The sequence below is a fragment of the Lipotes vexillifer genome, unplaced genomic scaffold (genome assembly GCF_000442215.2).
Source record: "Lipotes vexillifer unplaced genomic scaffold, Lipotes_vexillifer_v1.1 scaffold2612, whole genome shotgun sequence".
In the NCBI taxonomy this organism is placed as follows: domain Eukaryota; kingdom Metazoa; phylum Chordata; class Mammalia; order Artiodactyla; family Lipotidae; genus Lipotes; species Lipotes vexillifer.
The window spans coordinates 35,983-52,928 of NW_006793649.1; the positions used below are offsets into that span (position 1 = coordinate 35,983).

Here is a 16,946-nt window from a genome sequence, read left to right on the forward strand (position 1 = left end):
AAAGAAGGAAGAGAGGGAGAGCGGGAGAGCTTCTTTTTCTCTTAAAATGTTTTCTCAGGTACCTTGGGAAAAAGTGTCCCTTTTTTCTCTCTCTGCCACGTGGACCCGTTCATTAGCTAGAAATAAATTCCAATTAAGCAAAGAAACAGCAGTAATGCAGGAAATGCAAGTGAATCAAGGAAAAAGTAGCCATTTGTTTTTAAGGCAAACAACCAAATAACCAATGCCACCAGCCTGTAAAGACCCCAAACACACCCAGAAATCCCTTCAGAATTCATCGTGGATTGTCTAATCTTGGTTATTCCCTGAATTTCAATTTCCTCATCCATAAAGTGGGGAAAATACCCACCCTTCAAGTTTGTGGGAGTATAGTACAAAATTGTATATCTGACAGTCCACTGCTTTGTGTATAGTAGGAGCCCAGTAAATGCAGTTTCTTTTACCCACTTTCTTTCTCCTCTGATTTACCCCAAGTTAAAGATGCTTTCCCACAAGCGTTAAAATTCAGAGAATAAAAATTGCATCTTAACCACTACATTGTACTTATTTTTATTTCCTGTTTTTTCTTTTTCTTTCTGTGTTTTATCTTAAATGTACATTATTTCGTCTACCTTAAGGGCACTAAGTAGCCCTTGTGAGTTGACATGGGAATCTAATTACCATTATAACACTGTTTCTTTGTCAGGGCCAATGTATTATGTTTGCAGGTCTATCACAGAAGATTTCTTCCTTTACAAGTGGGAATTCCATTGTGAAGTGCTTATAGGAAAAGTCAAAACTTCTTTCTACTGCTTATAAGTTTTAGTTCTTGTTTCTAAAATGAAATTCCATATCTCAGCCAATTCTGCTGCCTATGTATTTATTACTGGCTTTAAGCAATTCGATTTTGATAGTACCTTGGTGTATCTGTCTTCACGTTTCTTCTGCTTTGTGTTTGTTGAACTTCTTGGATCTGTAGATTTATAGTTTACAGCAAATTTGGAAAGTTGTTAGCTGTTACTTCTTCAAATGTTTTTCTGCTTTCCTCTTTCTTCCCCTTGGGACTCTAATTACACAGGTATTAGGTTGGTTAAAGTTGTCTCACAACTTACTGATTGATGCTTTGTTCATCTATTTTTTTTAATGTATTTTTTAATCTCTGTATTTCATTTTGGATAGTTTCTATCCAGTACATTTTTCATCTCAGACATATCTTTCATCTCTAGAATTCAGTTTGGGTCTTGTTAATATCTCTTCTCTGTCTTTCTCCGTGCTCATGTTTTCCTTTACCTTTTTGAACATACGGAGTATAATAGCTGCATTCAGTGTCCTTGTCTAATAATTATCATCTGTGTCATTGCTGGATCTGTTTCTATCGATTTTTTCTCCTAATTATGGATCATGTTTTCCTTTTTCTTGCATTTCCTTTTTCTTTAATTTTTGATTGGGTGCCAGGCATTGTAAATTGTATGTTGTTGGGTACTTTTTTTTTTTTTAATTTAATTCCTTTAAATATTTTTGACCTGGGAAGACCTAAGCTAACATTTTTTAATGTTACCTGTTCCGGTCACTGGGCTAGGTGTTATTGAATTTAATCCCCATCACGACCTATGGATGGGTACTATTATTTCCCCCATTTTACAGAAGAGAAAGCTGAGACTAGGAGAGTGATTTACCCAAGGCTGAGTTGTGTGTCCCACAGAATTCATGTTGAAGTCCTAACCTCTAGTACCTCAGAATGTGTCTGCATTTGGAGATAGGGTCTATAAAGAGGTAGTGAGGGCTTCCCTGGTGGCGCAGTGGTTGAGAGTCCGCCTGCCGATGCAGGGGACACGGGTTCGTGCCCCGGTCCGGGAAGATCCCACATGCCGCGGAGCGGCTGGGCCCGTGAGCCATGGCCGCTGAGCCTGCGCGTCTGGAGCCTGTGCTCCGCAACGGGAGAGGCCACAGCAGTGAGAGGCCCGCGTACGTAAAAATAAAAAGAGGTAGTGAAGTTAAAATGAGGTTATTAGGGTGGGCCCTAACCCACGATGACTGGTGCTCTTATAAGAGGAATTTAGCCCACAGATATACAGAGAGGGAAGACCATGTGAAGACACAGCGAGATGGTGGTCATCTGCAAGCCAAGAGGAGAGACCTCAGAAGAAACCAACCCTACCAACACTTTGATCTTGGACTTCTAGCTTCCAGAATCTTAAGAAAATAAATTTCTATTGTTTCAGCCACCCAGTCTATTGTACTTTGTTCGGGCAGCCCTCATGAACTCACAGGATCACCACAGCTTGTGGGTCCTGAGCTTTGGGATCTGTACTGGCTGCCTGCCTGCAGAGCCCACCACTGCTGAACTGACCACTGCTGCTGAAAGGGTTCTCTCAACTACAGGCTGCCTATCAGCTTCCTGAGAGGGGGAACAATCTGTTTCTTCCTCTCTCTCCTGCTGTGGACAAAAGACCACACTCGTTAGCAGGTACAAGTTCTTTTGTTTATTCAGCTGCACAGCTAGGGGAACTTTCTGCTATCAGTGAATTCCAAAATGCACATGTGAGCAGGGCACTCATATATAGAAACATGAACAGATTATGATTGGACCAGTACGGCACCTTTAAATCCCAGGAGCCCCTCTTGGATACGGAACTAGTTCCTGTAATACAACCAAACTAAGTATACAGAACCTCTGCTGTTGGAATAGCTTCTTTTGCACTAACGAAGTCAGAAGAGATGGCCTCAGGTCAACATTTTGCCTACAAAATATTCTGATTTCAGCTCTTCTCAGTGATGAATACAGAGTGCTGCAGTCAAAATGATGGCTATTTCTGGAGTGACCACCACCAAGACCAGAGCTCTAATCCATACCCTTGATGTCTTGACCACATCTTCTGCTTCCCAGATCCTGCTCAGCCCTTTCAGGGACCAGGACTCTCCTTCGCCAGTCAGTCCGCAGCACCAGGCTTCAGAAGTGGGGAGATGTTCCATGGGGTGGAGCACGCTCATGGTCTTCCCAAATCTGTTCGCTCCTTCTCCAGTTTTAATTGGGAAAATTGTCACCCTGCTAGAGGTGTTTTCCAGCCTCCCTGGTAGGTAGATGTGGCTGTGTAGTTGAATCTTCACCAAAGGATTGGGTCCCCTTCTGCGACACCTGCTGAAAAGGAAATTGCCAGTCCTTGAGACCATTACTTCACTCTTCCTGAGAAATGGAATGTGGATACGGTAAGGATCCAGCATCAACCATGCAGACAAACACATCCTAATCCAGGGGACAGAGGAGCAAGGTGGGTCTCTGACGTACCTGGTGAAATTAAACTGAGCTGTCCCTTAGACCAGGGCTTGAAAAAAATTTCCCGTAAGGGGCCAGAAGTAAATATTTTAGGCTTTGTGAGCCACAGTCTGTCACTTACTCTTTCTTCCTGCTTTTTACACTTAAAAACATGTAAAACCATTCTTAGCTTGTGGGCTTTAAAAAACAGGCTGCAAGATGGATTTGGCCTGTGGGCTGTTTGCTGACCACCTGCTCATGTCTGGACATTTATATGAGAGAGAAATAAAACTTGTATCTCAGAGTCAGGGAAGGCCTCTCTCAAGAGGTGACACTTAAGTGGAGATCTAGACAAAGTAAAATGTGACTTATGTAACTGTCTGGGAGGAGAGCATGGAGTTAGGGAATGGAGAATGAGGACAGAGGTCCTGAGGTGGAAAGGAGCTTATAACATGGACCAGTTAGCAAGTAATCACCTCCTCACTCCAAGTCTTCTGTCCCCTGCCATACTCTATGAGACTGGAGCTGGACCTGTCGACATCTCCCCTTTGCCAGCTGGCACAGTGTCAGGCTTTGCCAGTAAAGGGCACTGGAGGGACAAAGCAAAGAGGAAGGGGCTTGTCCTTCTGGTAGTTTTCCTTCTTGTCCTTACAGTGCAGCACCCGTCCTCTGGTGAGTTTGCAGGCACCTCGGCCAGTGGCTTCCTGCTCTGACCTGCAGCGCCTTGATGAACTTCACCAGCCAGTGTCAATACTTAACAACTAGTTAAAAAAGAAAAGCCCAGATTTGTAGCGTTTCCTGACTTGCACGGCATGAATACTCTCACCATGACCAATTTCAATGCAGGCTGGCGAAAAGAAGTGCAGAACTGGCTGTTGCAAGCCCGTGCAGACCCACATACCCCTGGGGCAGCCACACCTGTCCAGTCAGGCCTGAATTTCACCTGTCCAGTCTTGGGCTGGGGGTGCGGGGGAGGGTTGGCTCTCCTAGGTCTGCTGCTTCCTCTGCTCTCCCTCAGTCCTAGAGGTAGTAGCTGTTCCCCATGCTGCTATTCTTATATTAAGATCTCATTACCTCCTTTAACAGATAATCCCCCTTTACTAGCTAGCACTTCTTTGTATTAAACGTTCCCTGCTCAAAGAACAAGTGTGGTTTCTGTCTCATGCCTGGACACTTGTAGATGTGACCGTGTCCCAAGAGGCAGCTCAGTATGGGGCTGAGGAAGGGCCAGGACCAAAGGCCCATTCACAATAATACTAATATAGGATGGCCACTGCCTGCACAGCTGCTCTGTGCCAGGCCCAGAACCCTAATGAAGTCAGCATCTTGGCTGTTACCCGCAGCCAAAGGCATGCTAGTTGATACAGTCATCTCAAACAGAGGGCGTGAAGCGATGAGCTGCAGGTGGGACTAGGTAAACATTTTTTCCTAAATCAAGAAAGACACAGGAAAAATCTTAAGGTGCTTATAACTTTTATGGAATATAGTCCTAAAACTGATCAGACAAAAGTACAATTCTGTCTAGAGACTTTCTCACCCACAGTCCATTGGGAAGGCTCTTTTCTGGCATGAACTCTCTGATGTCTGATAAGCTCAGAACTCCATCTGTAGGCCTTCCCACATTCTTTACATAGGAAAGGTTTCTCTCCACTGTGGATTCTCAGATGCTGACTTAGATACGAGCTTTGACTGAAGGCCTTCCCACACTCATTACACTCGTAGGGCTTCTCCCCTGAATGAACCCTCTGATGTTGAACAAGATGAGCACTCCACCTGAAGGACTTCCCACACACATGACATTCGTAGGGTTTCTCGCCTGTATGAATTCTCTGATGCTGAATGAGGTTTGAGCTCTGGTTGAAAGTTTTCCCACAGTCACTGCACTTATAGGGTTTCTCTCCAGAATGGATTCTCTGGTGGATTATAAGGTGTGAGTTATAAATGAAGGCTTTACCACATTCACTGCATTCATGGTCTTTCTTCCCTGTGGGAGTTGTCTTAAGGGTGACAACCATCTGCCTGAAGCTTTTCCCCTGAGCGGGGGACTGCTTCAGCCTTTCCCCTTTGAGATTTCTCTGCTGCAGCTCTAAAGGGGCCTCAACTTCAGAGGCAGCTTCAAATGTAGAGGTGCTGTTGGTGAGTTTTTCTCTGAGCACCTGTGATTCCACGTCAGTAATGGGTGGTTCTGGCAACGACCCTTTGTCCTTGGGCTCTGCATCATCTTCTGCAACAACTGATGGAAAATGTAAATATACCTGTTCTGGATGTATGGAGAAATGACACTTGGATTAGGATTTCTGGCATGAAAATAAAAGCTTAAAAAATATTCAATATACACACATGACAAAATTCAGAAGGAAAGTCATTTAAATATGAACACTGGTCATCTGTTGGTGATGGGATTGTGTAGGGGAGAAGGTTTCTCCTTTTTTCTCCCCCCTCCCCCTTATCTGTTTTTTCTAAATTTTCCTTAATGGAACACTGCAAAAATGTTATTTGAAAAATAAATTTCAAGGCAGGACCTTCTTTTTTAGGATTTACTCTTAAAAAATATGAGCAAAAATAATATTTTCAAGAAACTGGGGAGTGATGTTGTGTGGGAAGGGAAAAATGAGAATCACAGGTTGAGGGAAAAGGGATGTTTCTAAACGCGCAAAGACCCTGCTCCTCCTGACTCCGTGTCCTTCACCTCTTCCCAGTCATTCCCTGCCCCACAAATCTCTAGCCACAGAAAAGGATCCCCAAGCAGCTGGCTCCTTTACTGAAGGGACGACTGCCTTCTTGGTGCTTTCTGCCTTTCCCTTTGACCTGCTCCTTAAAAAACGAAGAGAAGAGTGCTTTGTGTTTTGGTTTTTAAAACGTATCTAACGCTTTTTGTGTTTTAATTGTAATGCTTTCTGTAGTCTAAAGAGGACAAAAAGCAATTGCTAAAAGGTAACGCAAGACATTAAGAATACATTTTTTTTCAGGTTAAATGCTTGTGGTTAAAAGAAATCTGAAACATGCTTGCTGAAAAAAAAAGTCAAACAGTAGTTAGCTTTGAAGAGAGACTTACAAAACAGAAGTAAAGGAGACAAGGAGAACTCTGCAAGAAAGGCAAGGAAGTGCTGGGAAATAAAAACATACTTATGGAGCAGACACTAAGATTAATCTCCATTTCTAGTTTTTCTCATTTTGTTGACAACAAGAATTTGAATTTTCATATGCTTTTGTCTGGTGGTGGTGGGGCTGTGGTGTAAAACGAAGTATTTAAATAGAGTCTTCTTGATTAGCAACATATTCATGTCACGTTCCCGATGGTTCATGAGGTTATACAGCACTCAGCAAGGCCAGTGCGTGGTCCTGAGGCTCTCCCTCTAGAGTTTGCCGTAGGAGGGAGGAGAGGATGTTTGTGGGGATGAAGGCAGGCCGGAAAGGAAGTTTTTATGGTGAACCTGAAGGGCAGAAGTGTAGATGGAAGAGAGTATCAAATAGGGCTTTTAGGTGGGGGGTAGGTGGTAGATAAAGGTGATGAGACAGGCTGTGTCTCACGCGGAGTGTGTCATGGCTTAAAAAGTATGTTTTGGGAGTCATGAGAAAGCTAAAAAAGATTTCCAGGCTGGCCTGTAGCCCAGGGCAGTGGAGATGATGAGGCAGGAAGTGAATTAAGTATTTTCTGGTCCTGTTTTAGGGCTCTCTAAAGCCCGGAGATGCTGGTGAGGCTTTACAGCCAGGTTATGATTGAAATTTAATCCTTACAGCTACTACATGAGGTAGGTTAACGTTATTCCCAATTTCGTGAGTGATGAAACAGGCTACGTCTCTCACCTAAGAGGTAAGAATAGTAAGGGCAAGATGAGGATAGCCAACTTTTGACCACCTACTCTGTGCCCTTTATACCCACTCCTCCTCCTCTCCCTCCCCACAGAATCCTGCTCCTCACCACACTCTGGGAAAGGCTGGGTCTCCTTAGGCTGGAGCTGGATGCTTGGTTTCTCCTGGGCTGCTCCCACAGGCTCCTTCTCCTCCCACGGCTCTTCCTGTGCAGGTCCGTGTGCTGGGCCTGGGACCTGGAGGTGATCAGGCACCACTCGGTTTCTGCGGAGCCAAAGCTTCCAAGGAGACTTTGGAGAGCCTCCTCAGAGTCAGCATAGGGGCAGGAAGAGGAGCTAGAGTCTTGAATTCAAGACTTGAGGGCAGAAAAAACACACAGAAACACACACTCACTGCTCTGCCTCGCCCAAAAGAGTTCTGAACTTGGCAACTCCCCCTACTGCTGCCCCTCTGTCCAGCCTGAAGGTCATTGATCTGGCTCCCACAACAGATCGTATGTTCCCCTTCCCACCTGCAGTCCTGGTTCATCAAGTCCTTTCTCTAAATCCTCCAGCACAGTCACGGCCTCCTCTCCACTCTCAGGGTGATGTCCCCGCACCCAGGACTGGAGCTTCTCTGGTAGGATGGTCAGGAATTGTTCCAGCACCAGCAACTCCAGGATCTGCTCCTTGGTGTGCCTCTCAGGCCTTAGCCACTCACAGCAGAGCACCCTTAGTTGGCTCAGGGCCTCTCGGGGACCAGGAGTCTCCTGGTAGCAGAGCTGCCTGAAGCGTTGGCGGAAGATCTCCTGACTGGGAGAGCAGTTCCCATGTAGCCTGGTCTCACACTCCCAAGACTGTTCCTCTTCCTTTGGCTCCATCATCATAATCTTCTCTTGACCCTGTGTATCCTGAACGGCCAGAGTTTCAGCTGCTGTTAGTGATCCAGCCATCCTAGCCTGGACTGGTTCTGTAGAAGGCCCATACTAGCAGGAGTCTTTCAGGGGCACCCTGTAACATAAGTAGAAATCATTCTTTTTTTTTTTCCCCCTTTTTTTTTTTTTTTTTTTTTTTTGCTGTACGTGGACCTCTCACTGCTGTGGCCTCTCCCGTTGCGGAGCACAGGCGCCGGACGCGCAGGCTCAGCGGCCATGGCTCACGGGCCCAGCCACTCCGCGGCATGTGGGATCTTCCCAGACCGGGGCACGAACCTGTGTCCCCTGCATCGGCAGGTGGACTCTCAACCACTGAGCCACCAGGGAAGCCCCATTCTTCTTCTTTTTTTTTTTTTTTAATTCATTAACACACACTCAGCATCTACCAAGAGCCAAACCCTGTACTATACCCTTTAATACTTTTTTCTCCATTCCTCTCCAGATTCCTATTCCAGTAAGAGTCATTGCCTTTGAGATACTTATAATCTGGTAGACAGATATATAAAGAGTTTGCTACACTAGATAATACAACTAGATAAATGCTATAGCAGGAGAAAACAGCAGGAAAAAAAAAAAGTGTTCCGGGATCCCACTGGAAGAAACAAGTCTTAAGCAAAACCAAGTTTCCAGAGCTCAGAGCTGAGAAACGTTACAGTGCAAGGTGACTTGCCTGTTTTCAATTACTGACTCTCAGAAGTATTGAAGAGGCAGCCTCCTCCCAGATGGCCCCTCCACTCTTTCTCAAGTTTCTGTAGTGGCCACAACAAAAGAAAAATTTTAATTTCCTATGAGGCAATCTTATTCAACGCCCAGGATCTGTAGTAGGGTCCTGGGATGCGGCTGCTATGGGCAAGACGTGGTCTCGGGTAAGGTGTCCAGCGTCAGGAAAATCTAAAGGGAAGGAGGTGGGACGCACCCAGAGGCCATTAAAGGCACACAAACAGGGGCGCTGGCCGAGGACAAAGGAAGCGCGGAAGACGAGCGCAGAAGGCTGTTTCTCGGAGTGATGTTCCGGCGGCGCCAGCCCCCAGCTGAACTCCTGCGCACGGCACTGGGCAGGGGGCCGCCCGATCGCCTGGGGAGGGGGCTGTCCTCCATACCAGTTACAATTCCCCACCCTTCACTTTAACCCCTGGGATTTCCAGAGAAGAGAAGAGGCGCACCGGGCCAGCCACTGCCCTCCACAACACGTGACATAATCCGTGCAACCGGGCGCGGGAACCGTGGGCACCCAGACCCCGTTCCGCGCGGTCTGGCCTCGGCTCCTCACAGGGTTGCCTGCGGGGTGTGCTCACTGCAGAAACCGCCGCTGCCTTCCGGGACTGGCCATAGCAGCGCGGGCCAAAGAGCGACTCCCGGGGCGCCGCCGCTAAGACTCACCTCGCAGGTCCCGGAGCTCCCATCTGACCACTTCTGCGCAGCGTGCTTCCAGCCCACCCGCTGGGGCAGGTGTGCGCCTGCGCACCCGCGGCCGCGACCTCTCCGGTCGCGGAGGGCTCTGGGAATCGCAGTCCTTGGACTGGGGAGCGGGGCCGGCGTGAGCGACCCTTTTGGCTTAATGGCTGGAGGCCCTCGCTTTTCTGTTCAGTTCTAGGTCCAGGGGCCGTCCAAGCCGATTTAAACGGCAGGGAAATTCCAGCCTGTGCATGGCCTCTTTGCAGCGTTTCCTCCTCTACGTTCTGTTTTCTCGTTACATCTTCCCAGGCCTGATTAGAGGGTCACAGCCGAGGAGGAAGTTACCCCCAGGGAGAAAATATTCCCAACCACCGGCCTATGCGTGTCCGTTAGTAAATAAAAAACAATTCCTGCGGAGGAGTAAAAAGAAATGTAAGGCTGCAGTTTACTGGGGTAGGGGAAAAAGGTCTTGCTGATAGAGGAAATCACTGCCATCTTCTTTTCCATTAATGAGAGCAACATGCGTCTAATTATGAGTTCTAGGGGAGGTAACCATTATGAGAATGGAAAAGTACAGTAGAACGTCCAAATTAAAAAGGGAGAAAATAGGCTGCACTAGAACTTGAGCAAACTAGTAAAAATCAGAAAGAAAAGAATCCAACTGGATCAACAGAGGAAATCAAAAGCGAAATTACAAACTCTTGAATTCTGCAGGGGGGATCAGGAAAGCCTGAGATAAGAATTTGGACAATTCATTAGCTGTTTAGGGACAGGCAATAAACAGAACACTTTGTGGTAAAATCCATAGGACCTAGCAACAGCCATGCTTGAAAATGTATAACCTTAACTACCTCACTTGTTAATGAAAATAGATATAAAACAATTTAAGTCACCTTAAGAAACTTTATTTTTTTAAGCTGAATTTTCTTTTTTTTTAAATTAATTAATTAATTTTTATTTATTTTTGACTGTGTTGGGTCTTTGCTGCTGCTCCCTGGCTTTTTCTAGTTGCAGCGAGCGGGGGCTACTCTTCGTTGCAGTGCATGGGCTTCTTATTGCGGTGGCTTCTCTTGCAGAGCACGGGCTCTAGGTGCACGGGCTTCAGTAGTTGTGTCTCGCGGGCTCTAGAGTGCAGGCTCAGTAGTTGTGGCGCACGGGCTTAGTTGCCCTGCGGCCAGTGGGATCTTCCCGGACCAGGGCTCAAACCCGTGTCCCCTGCATTGGCAGGTGGATTCTTAACCACTGTGCCACCAGGGAAGTCCCAAGAAACTTTAAAATCATAGTAAAATAAACCCAAAGAAGCAAAGAAGAGTGAATCAGTAAAGATAAAAACTAATTAATGGGGACTTCCCTGGTGGCACAGTGGCTAAGACTCCACGCTCCCAATGCAGGGGTACTAGATCCCACATGCCGCAACTAAGAGTTCACACGCTGCAACTAAAAATCCCGCGTGCTGCAACTAAAAAAAAGATCCCCCATGCTGCAACGAAGATCCTGCGTGCCGCAACTAAGACCCAGTGCAGCCAAATAAATAAGTAAATAAATACTTAAAAAAAAAAACATGGAAAAATTAAAAAGAAGAGATAAATTCAAATGCTAATTTCTTTGAAATGAGCAATAAAGCCGATAAACTTGTTTAGATCCTTATTAAGAAAAAGAAAAATTAACCAGAATGGGAATGAGAAATAGAACATAACCATAGAATCAGAAGAGATGAAAAGAATTAGAGACCATTTCATTAGGGTAGGACTTTAGGGTAGGATACTGGAAAACCTAGATGAAATGGATGATCTTCTGGCAAAATATAAATTACCAAAATTGTGTGCACCAGCCAAATGTATATAAAACAACCCTGACTGGGGGTGGCAGGGGGTGGGTAAGAAGACCCCAAGAAAGTGCTAGAGAGCAATTACATTTAGATGTAACATGAAGCACCACTTTCTGGCAAACAACTGAATTTCAAATGGGAATCATTAAAATACTTAACTAGAGGGAATTCCCTGGAGGTCCAGTTGTTAGAACTCTGGCACTTTCACTTCCGGGCCCGGGTTGGATCTCTGGTCAGGGAACTAAGATCCCACAAGCTGCGCAGCACAGCCAAAACAACAAAAACACTCAACTAGAAACCAGTCACCAAGTTTAATTTGAAATAAATGAATACTTTGACAAAGCAAGCAAAATATAATTTAACCTGAATTTTTTTCTGCAGTGACTAGTTTATGGTTACATCTGGAATGGAAAGAAAAGAAAGGAAATTACACATACTGTGCTCCTGTGATAACTATAGTTTTCAACAACTGCCACAAAACTAGAAAATTATAAACTCGGACATTCATTCAAACATTTATTGAACAAAAATATATATGTAAATCTAGGTCTGGGTTGGAGGAGAGGGGATACAAAAACGTAGTTCCCTGCTTTCAAAAAGCTAAATGTGTAGGGTGTGTGAAGAAAAAAGAACATGCATAAAAGATTTACAAGGTAATAATGGCTTCCTGTAAGCTGTGAGACTGGAGAAACAAAGGACTTTGGTTTGTTCATTCAAACAAGTCATGCTGCAGTGTTTGAATTTTTCTTACAATGAACAATGTAAAAAAAAAAAAAGCGACAAGGCATTTTCCTTTAAAGAATTGAGTGTGAACCTGTCAGACACGTTGCCTGTGTTTAAAGAAAAAGTTAGTTTAAGCGGTGGGGACTCTGAATGCGGCAGGGGATCAGGAGAGCCTGAGATAAGAGTCAGGCCAATGCATTAGCTGTTTAGGGACAGTAATTAGACCAGACCTCAAACTAAATGCCAAGCCAAGAACTTTTACTTTAGGTAATGGGCAGCCACTGGCTACTTTCTGAATGTGAGTTTGCATGTCTGTGTGTGAGATAATAAAAGCAGTATTTCAAGAAAATCAAATAGTGGTGTGTATGCTGGATTAAAAAGGTGAACAGTTCTGAGGCAAGTAGAACAGCAATGGAAGACCAAGGCTCAGAGAAGCCTAGTTCACTTTCACTCTCAGGATCTCAAGGTGCTGCCAGATCTGATCCAGAGATTCTTTATGCTAAGAGGAAAGAAAGCACATGGGGGTACAGTCTCCTTGATCACACATCCAAAAAATGGTCATGGATACCCTTCAGAGGTAATGAGGAAAAATCATTTTACCCAAGATTCTAATAAAACTCCAGAGACAGAGAAACCAGTCCTTCCAACCTCGACCCCAGCTGTTCAAGGCCCTCTTCACCATGGGCTTAACTCATGCCCAAGCATACAAGACATGGGCATAGTGTCACATGACTGATCAGAATTTTAGGTCTTCTAATTTCATAAACTTCAGAGGTAGGGAGAAATTTCCTCCAAATCTTTATTTCATAAGAGATTGAGAAGCTGAAAGGAGAAATTATTTGTACTCTAGCTGCAGCCAAAGGACATCAACATATTTACCTGCTCTATTTTCAACGTCCTCAACTGCTACATTCAAACCCATCCTGCTTCAGGGAAGAAATGGTTTTGAGGAAAGGAGCCAGCTCAAGAGGAGATTTAGTGACCAATGTCACTGGTGTGCTTGGTAAAGACAGATTTGATAGTGTATTGGGAGAAGGACCTCAATGGGTTGATGAAGAGAGTTAAGAATTGGAGACAATGTGGGAATCCCCTGGTGGTCCAGTGGTTAGGACTCTGTGCTTTCACTGCGGTTTTGATCCCTGGTTGGGGAACTAAGATCCTGCAAAAACTGGCTACAAAGGGAGATGATATAGGGAAAAAATGGGTTGGGGTTGAATTTTGTTTGGTTTTTAGATGCAAGATACTTGAACATATCTGTACACATCTGGGAAGGGGCAGTGGAGAAGAGAGGTGAAGATATAGGAAGGAGATGGGATAATGGGATGCAGTGAGGTCCCAGAGGGAGTGGGATAGGAAGCACAGACAGAAAGGTGACCCCCTAGATATGAGAAAAGGCAGTTCTATTAAGAAGGGAGCAAAAAAAAAAAAAAAAAAAAGAAGGGAGCAAAGTTGGGTACAGCATATGAGAGATGTGTGAGGGAAAGGAATGGAAGCAGAAAGTTGAAAATGTTTCTGTGCAAAGGTCTCTACTTTCTTTGTGAAGAGATGGCATGCTAAGAAGGGCGGTGGGTGGGTGGTTAGATGTGCAAAGAGAGGGGGAGGTGTTAAGTGGTATTACAGACAATGGGAGAGAGTGCCGACTAGAGATTGTATTAGTGTTGAGTGCCCAAAGGCATAAGTCTCCCTAGGTTTGTGATTTTCTTCCTCAACCCAGGTGCAGGCTCAGGAAAGGACAATTAGGACTGTCCATGGTAGTTTTGTTTTGGCCAGATACACGTGACTGAAGAATGAGGCAAAAAGGATATTGGTAAAAGAGTGGCTGAAGTGTTGGACAGAGGTATCTAATAGGAAAGGGTAAAAACCAGGGAGGGACAATGGATAGAAAGGTCACTGGACTGGAGACCTGATGAGTTATAAGAACACAAAAATTAAACCATACAACAGTGCCTTGACTCCTTTGAAATAGTTCAGATGGTCGAAAGAGCCTTTCCAACTCACTACAATTTGCCTTTTATGATATGGCGTGTAATTTGCTCCCTTCCATCTTTCTTTCTTCCTTCCCTTCCCTTTCCTTCTTTCTTTCTTTCTCTCTCTCTCTCCCTCCCCCTTCCTTCCTTTCTTTCTTTGATATCTTTGTCTGGTTTTGGTATCAGGGTTTTGTTAACTCTTCTCTAAACGTTTGATAGAATTCGCCTGTGAAGCCATCTGGTCCTGGACTTTTGTTTGTTACCTTCTATCATGTGAAAAAGTTGAGACCTCCTTATTTTCTCTGATTATTACTGTCTCAAAACCAGTTAAGCCACCTACAGGAGTTAAAGTTCACTATCATATTTGCAAGATACTTATTGATTTGACCTCTTAATACTTTCAGCTTAACGCTAACCTCTCCAAGAAAAATCTTAATTCAACTCTATAGTGCTATATAACTTTTCTCAGATTCACTGCTAACTTTATTATTCCAAGATACAGCACCCTACAGAAGGACAAATACTGCATGATTCCACTTATATGAAGTACCTAAAATAGTCAAAGTCATAGAAGCAAAGCGTAGAATAGTGGTTGCCAGGGGTTGGGGGGAGGGAGAAATAGGGAGTTGCTATTTGGCAGGTGCAGTTTCAGTTATGGAAGATGAGTAAATTCTAGGGGTCTGCTGTACAACACTGTGCCTATAGTTAAAAGACTGTGTCATACACTTAAAAATTTAAGAGGGTTAATCTCATGTTGAGTGTTCTTACCATAAAAAAAAAAAAAGAAAAGAAAAAAGATACAGCATCCTTGAAAATTTGTATAAATCCCCCCCACCCCCACTTTCCCCAATCCTTACCATTTACTTACACTAAGCCAAGCCCCTTCTGACTTCAAGTAGGATCAGGAAATGCAGGATCATGTAATTTTCCAGAAGGCTTTAGCCTGGCAGAATATGTTGTCTCCTTTCCTTCAAAATGCCTTAGATAATCACTGCCCATAGGAACTACTGATAAAAACATCTATCATTTGTTGTATACTATGTGTCTAGAACTTTGCTAAATGCTTAACAAAACTGTCTCATTTAATCTTCACGATAGCCCAAGGGAGGTATTTTTATCTTGATTTTACATATGAGAATACCAAGGCTCAGAAACATAAAAAAAAATTGCCTAAGATTACATAGATTAAAAGTGACAGAACCTGGATTTCAGTATGTCAGATTCCAAAGTGCCATTATACTTTAAAATCCTACAGAATAGATTTCATCACAACTTCTACCCTTATATGAAAGAAGGTAACTGTCCTATGATTTACCAGTCACTTCCTTTTCCTAATTAAACTAGCTGTTTCTGTATCTGGTTTTACTAGGAATGGAAGAACAAGCTCAAACTCCCTAATCTATTCTATATATTGACATTTATTCTAATGAGAAAACATCAGGACCATTTCCAGACTTTTGGATTAGACTCTGTCCCAGGAAGAACCATTCATTCTAGAGTTCAGGATATCACACCTATCTTATATTCCCTTGGTACAGTTCATATTATGGATAAAAAGATGGGAAAAGTTATTAGATTCCTGGTGCTGCTGAAGAGGACACACGAGGACACAATTTTGTGATGATGTAGGTGCTTTACAAGCAAGTTCTTCCATTTGCAAGATTTCCCTGTGGTGTGGAATCTCTGATGATAAAGTAAGGAGTGAAAATGTAATTAAAGGCTTACCCCATCAAGGTCTTTGTGGAAAGTGTTTAGGAAGGACAAATCTGCACACAGCCTGAGGCTGAACACTCTAAACTGAATCAGATGAAAATCGCTCTTAAGAAGCTTAGAATTTTCCAAGTATTATAGTTATGATGGCTAAAGGTAGAAACAACAGTATTTAAAAACAAGTATATATATATATATATATATATATATATACAATCATTACTGTCCTAGGATTCTGTGTGGTGTCTCTGATGCTTAGACCTGAGCTCTGACTGAAAGTTTCTCCATACTCATTACATTCATGAACTTTCTCTCCGGTGTGAATTTTCTGATGCCTAACAAGGTCTGAGCTCCATCTGAAGGCTTTTCCACATTCATTACATTCATAGGGCTTTTCTCCACTATGAATCCTGTGATGTCGAATAAGGTCTGAGCTCTGATTAAAAGTCTTGCAACATTCATTGCATTCATAGGGTTTCTTTCCACTGTGAATTCTTTGATGCTGAATAAGTTGAGAGCTCCCCCTAAAGGCTTTCCCACATTCACTGCATTTATAAGGCCTCTCACCAGTATGGATTCTCTGATGTTCTATAAGGACTGAGTTCCTGCTCAAGGCCTTTCCACATTCACTGCATTCAAAAGGTTTTTCTCCAGTGTGAATTGTTTGATATCTAATAAGATCTGAGCTGCCTAGGAAGGTTTTTCCACATTCATTACATTCATAAGATTTCTTTTCCTTGTGAATTCTCTCCTGTCCATTAAGTTCTGAATCTGAACTGAAGGCTTTCTCATATTCAAGTTTTTCTCCAATATGAAGTCTCTGATGTTTAAGAGAAACTGTGCACCCACAGAAGGCTTTCCCACATTCAGGGCATTTGTAGGGTTTCTCTCCACTATGGATTCTTTGATGCTGAATAAGAAGGGAACTCTGCCAAAGGGCTTTTCCACATTTGCTGCATTCATAGGGTTTCTCCCCAGTATGAATTCTCTGGTGGTTAACAAGATGGGAGCTCTGACTGAATGCTTTCCAACAGTTATTACATTCATAGGGTTTCTCTCCACTGTGAATGCTGTGATGGATAATAAGATCTGAGGTTTGATTGAAGGCCTTCCCACATTCATTACATACATATGGCTTCCCTCCACTATGAATTCTCTGGTGCAGGATAAGGTTTGAGCTTCCCCCGAAAGCTCTTCCACACTGATTACATTCATAGGGATTCTCCTTGGTATGAATTCGTGGATGTCACATGAGATTGGAGCTCAGCTAAAGTCTTTGCCACAGTCACCACAAACATAAGGCTTCCTTCCCGTGTGAATTCTCTGACGTATAACCAAGTTAGAGCTCCTGCTGACGACCTTTCC

The 16,946-nt window shown here is 43.9% G+C and overlaps 2 protein-coding genes across 2 annotated transcripts in view; both read right to left on the reverse strand.

The window, feature by feature from the left end:
• Positions 1-4,688: 4,688 nt before the first annotated feature.
• Positions 4,689-9,143, reverse strand: ZNF232 (zinc finger protein 232). The gene is given in 5 exon segments (XM_007466505.1): positions 4,689-4,766; positions 4,768-5,492; positions 7,155-7,281; positions 7,557-8,034; positions 8,875-9,143. Coding segments are annotated over 4 exon segments (1,317 nt in total). The 5' UTR covers positions 7,977-8,034; positions 8,875-9,143; the 3' UTR covers positions 4,689-4,721.
• Positions 8,802-16,946, reverse strand: part of LOC103070505 (zinc finger protein 239-like) — a 12,574-nt gene continuing 4,429 nt past the window's right edge. Inside the window, 6 exon segments of the mRNA XM_082931386.1 lie at positions 8,802-8,849; positions 8,901-9,033; positions 9,122-9,236; positions 9,339-9,477; positions 15,805-16,847; positions 16,850-16,940. Coding sequence (XP_082787512.1) covers positions 8,802-8,849; positions 8,901-9,033; positions 9,122-9,236; positions 9,339-9,477; positions 15,805-16,847; positions 16,850-16,940 — 1,569 coding nt within the window.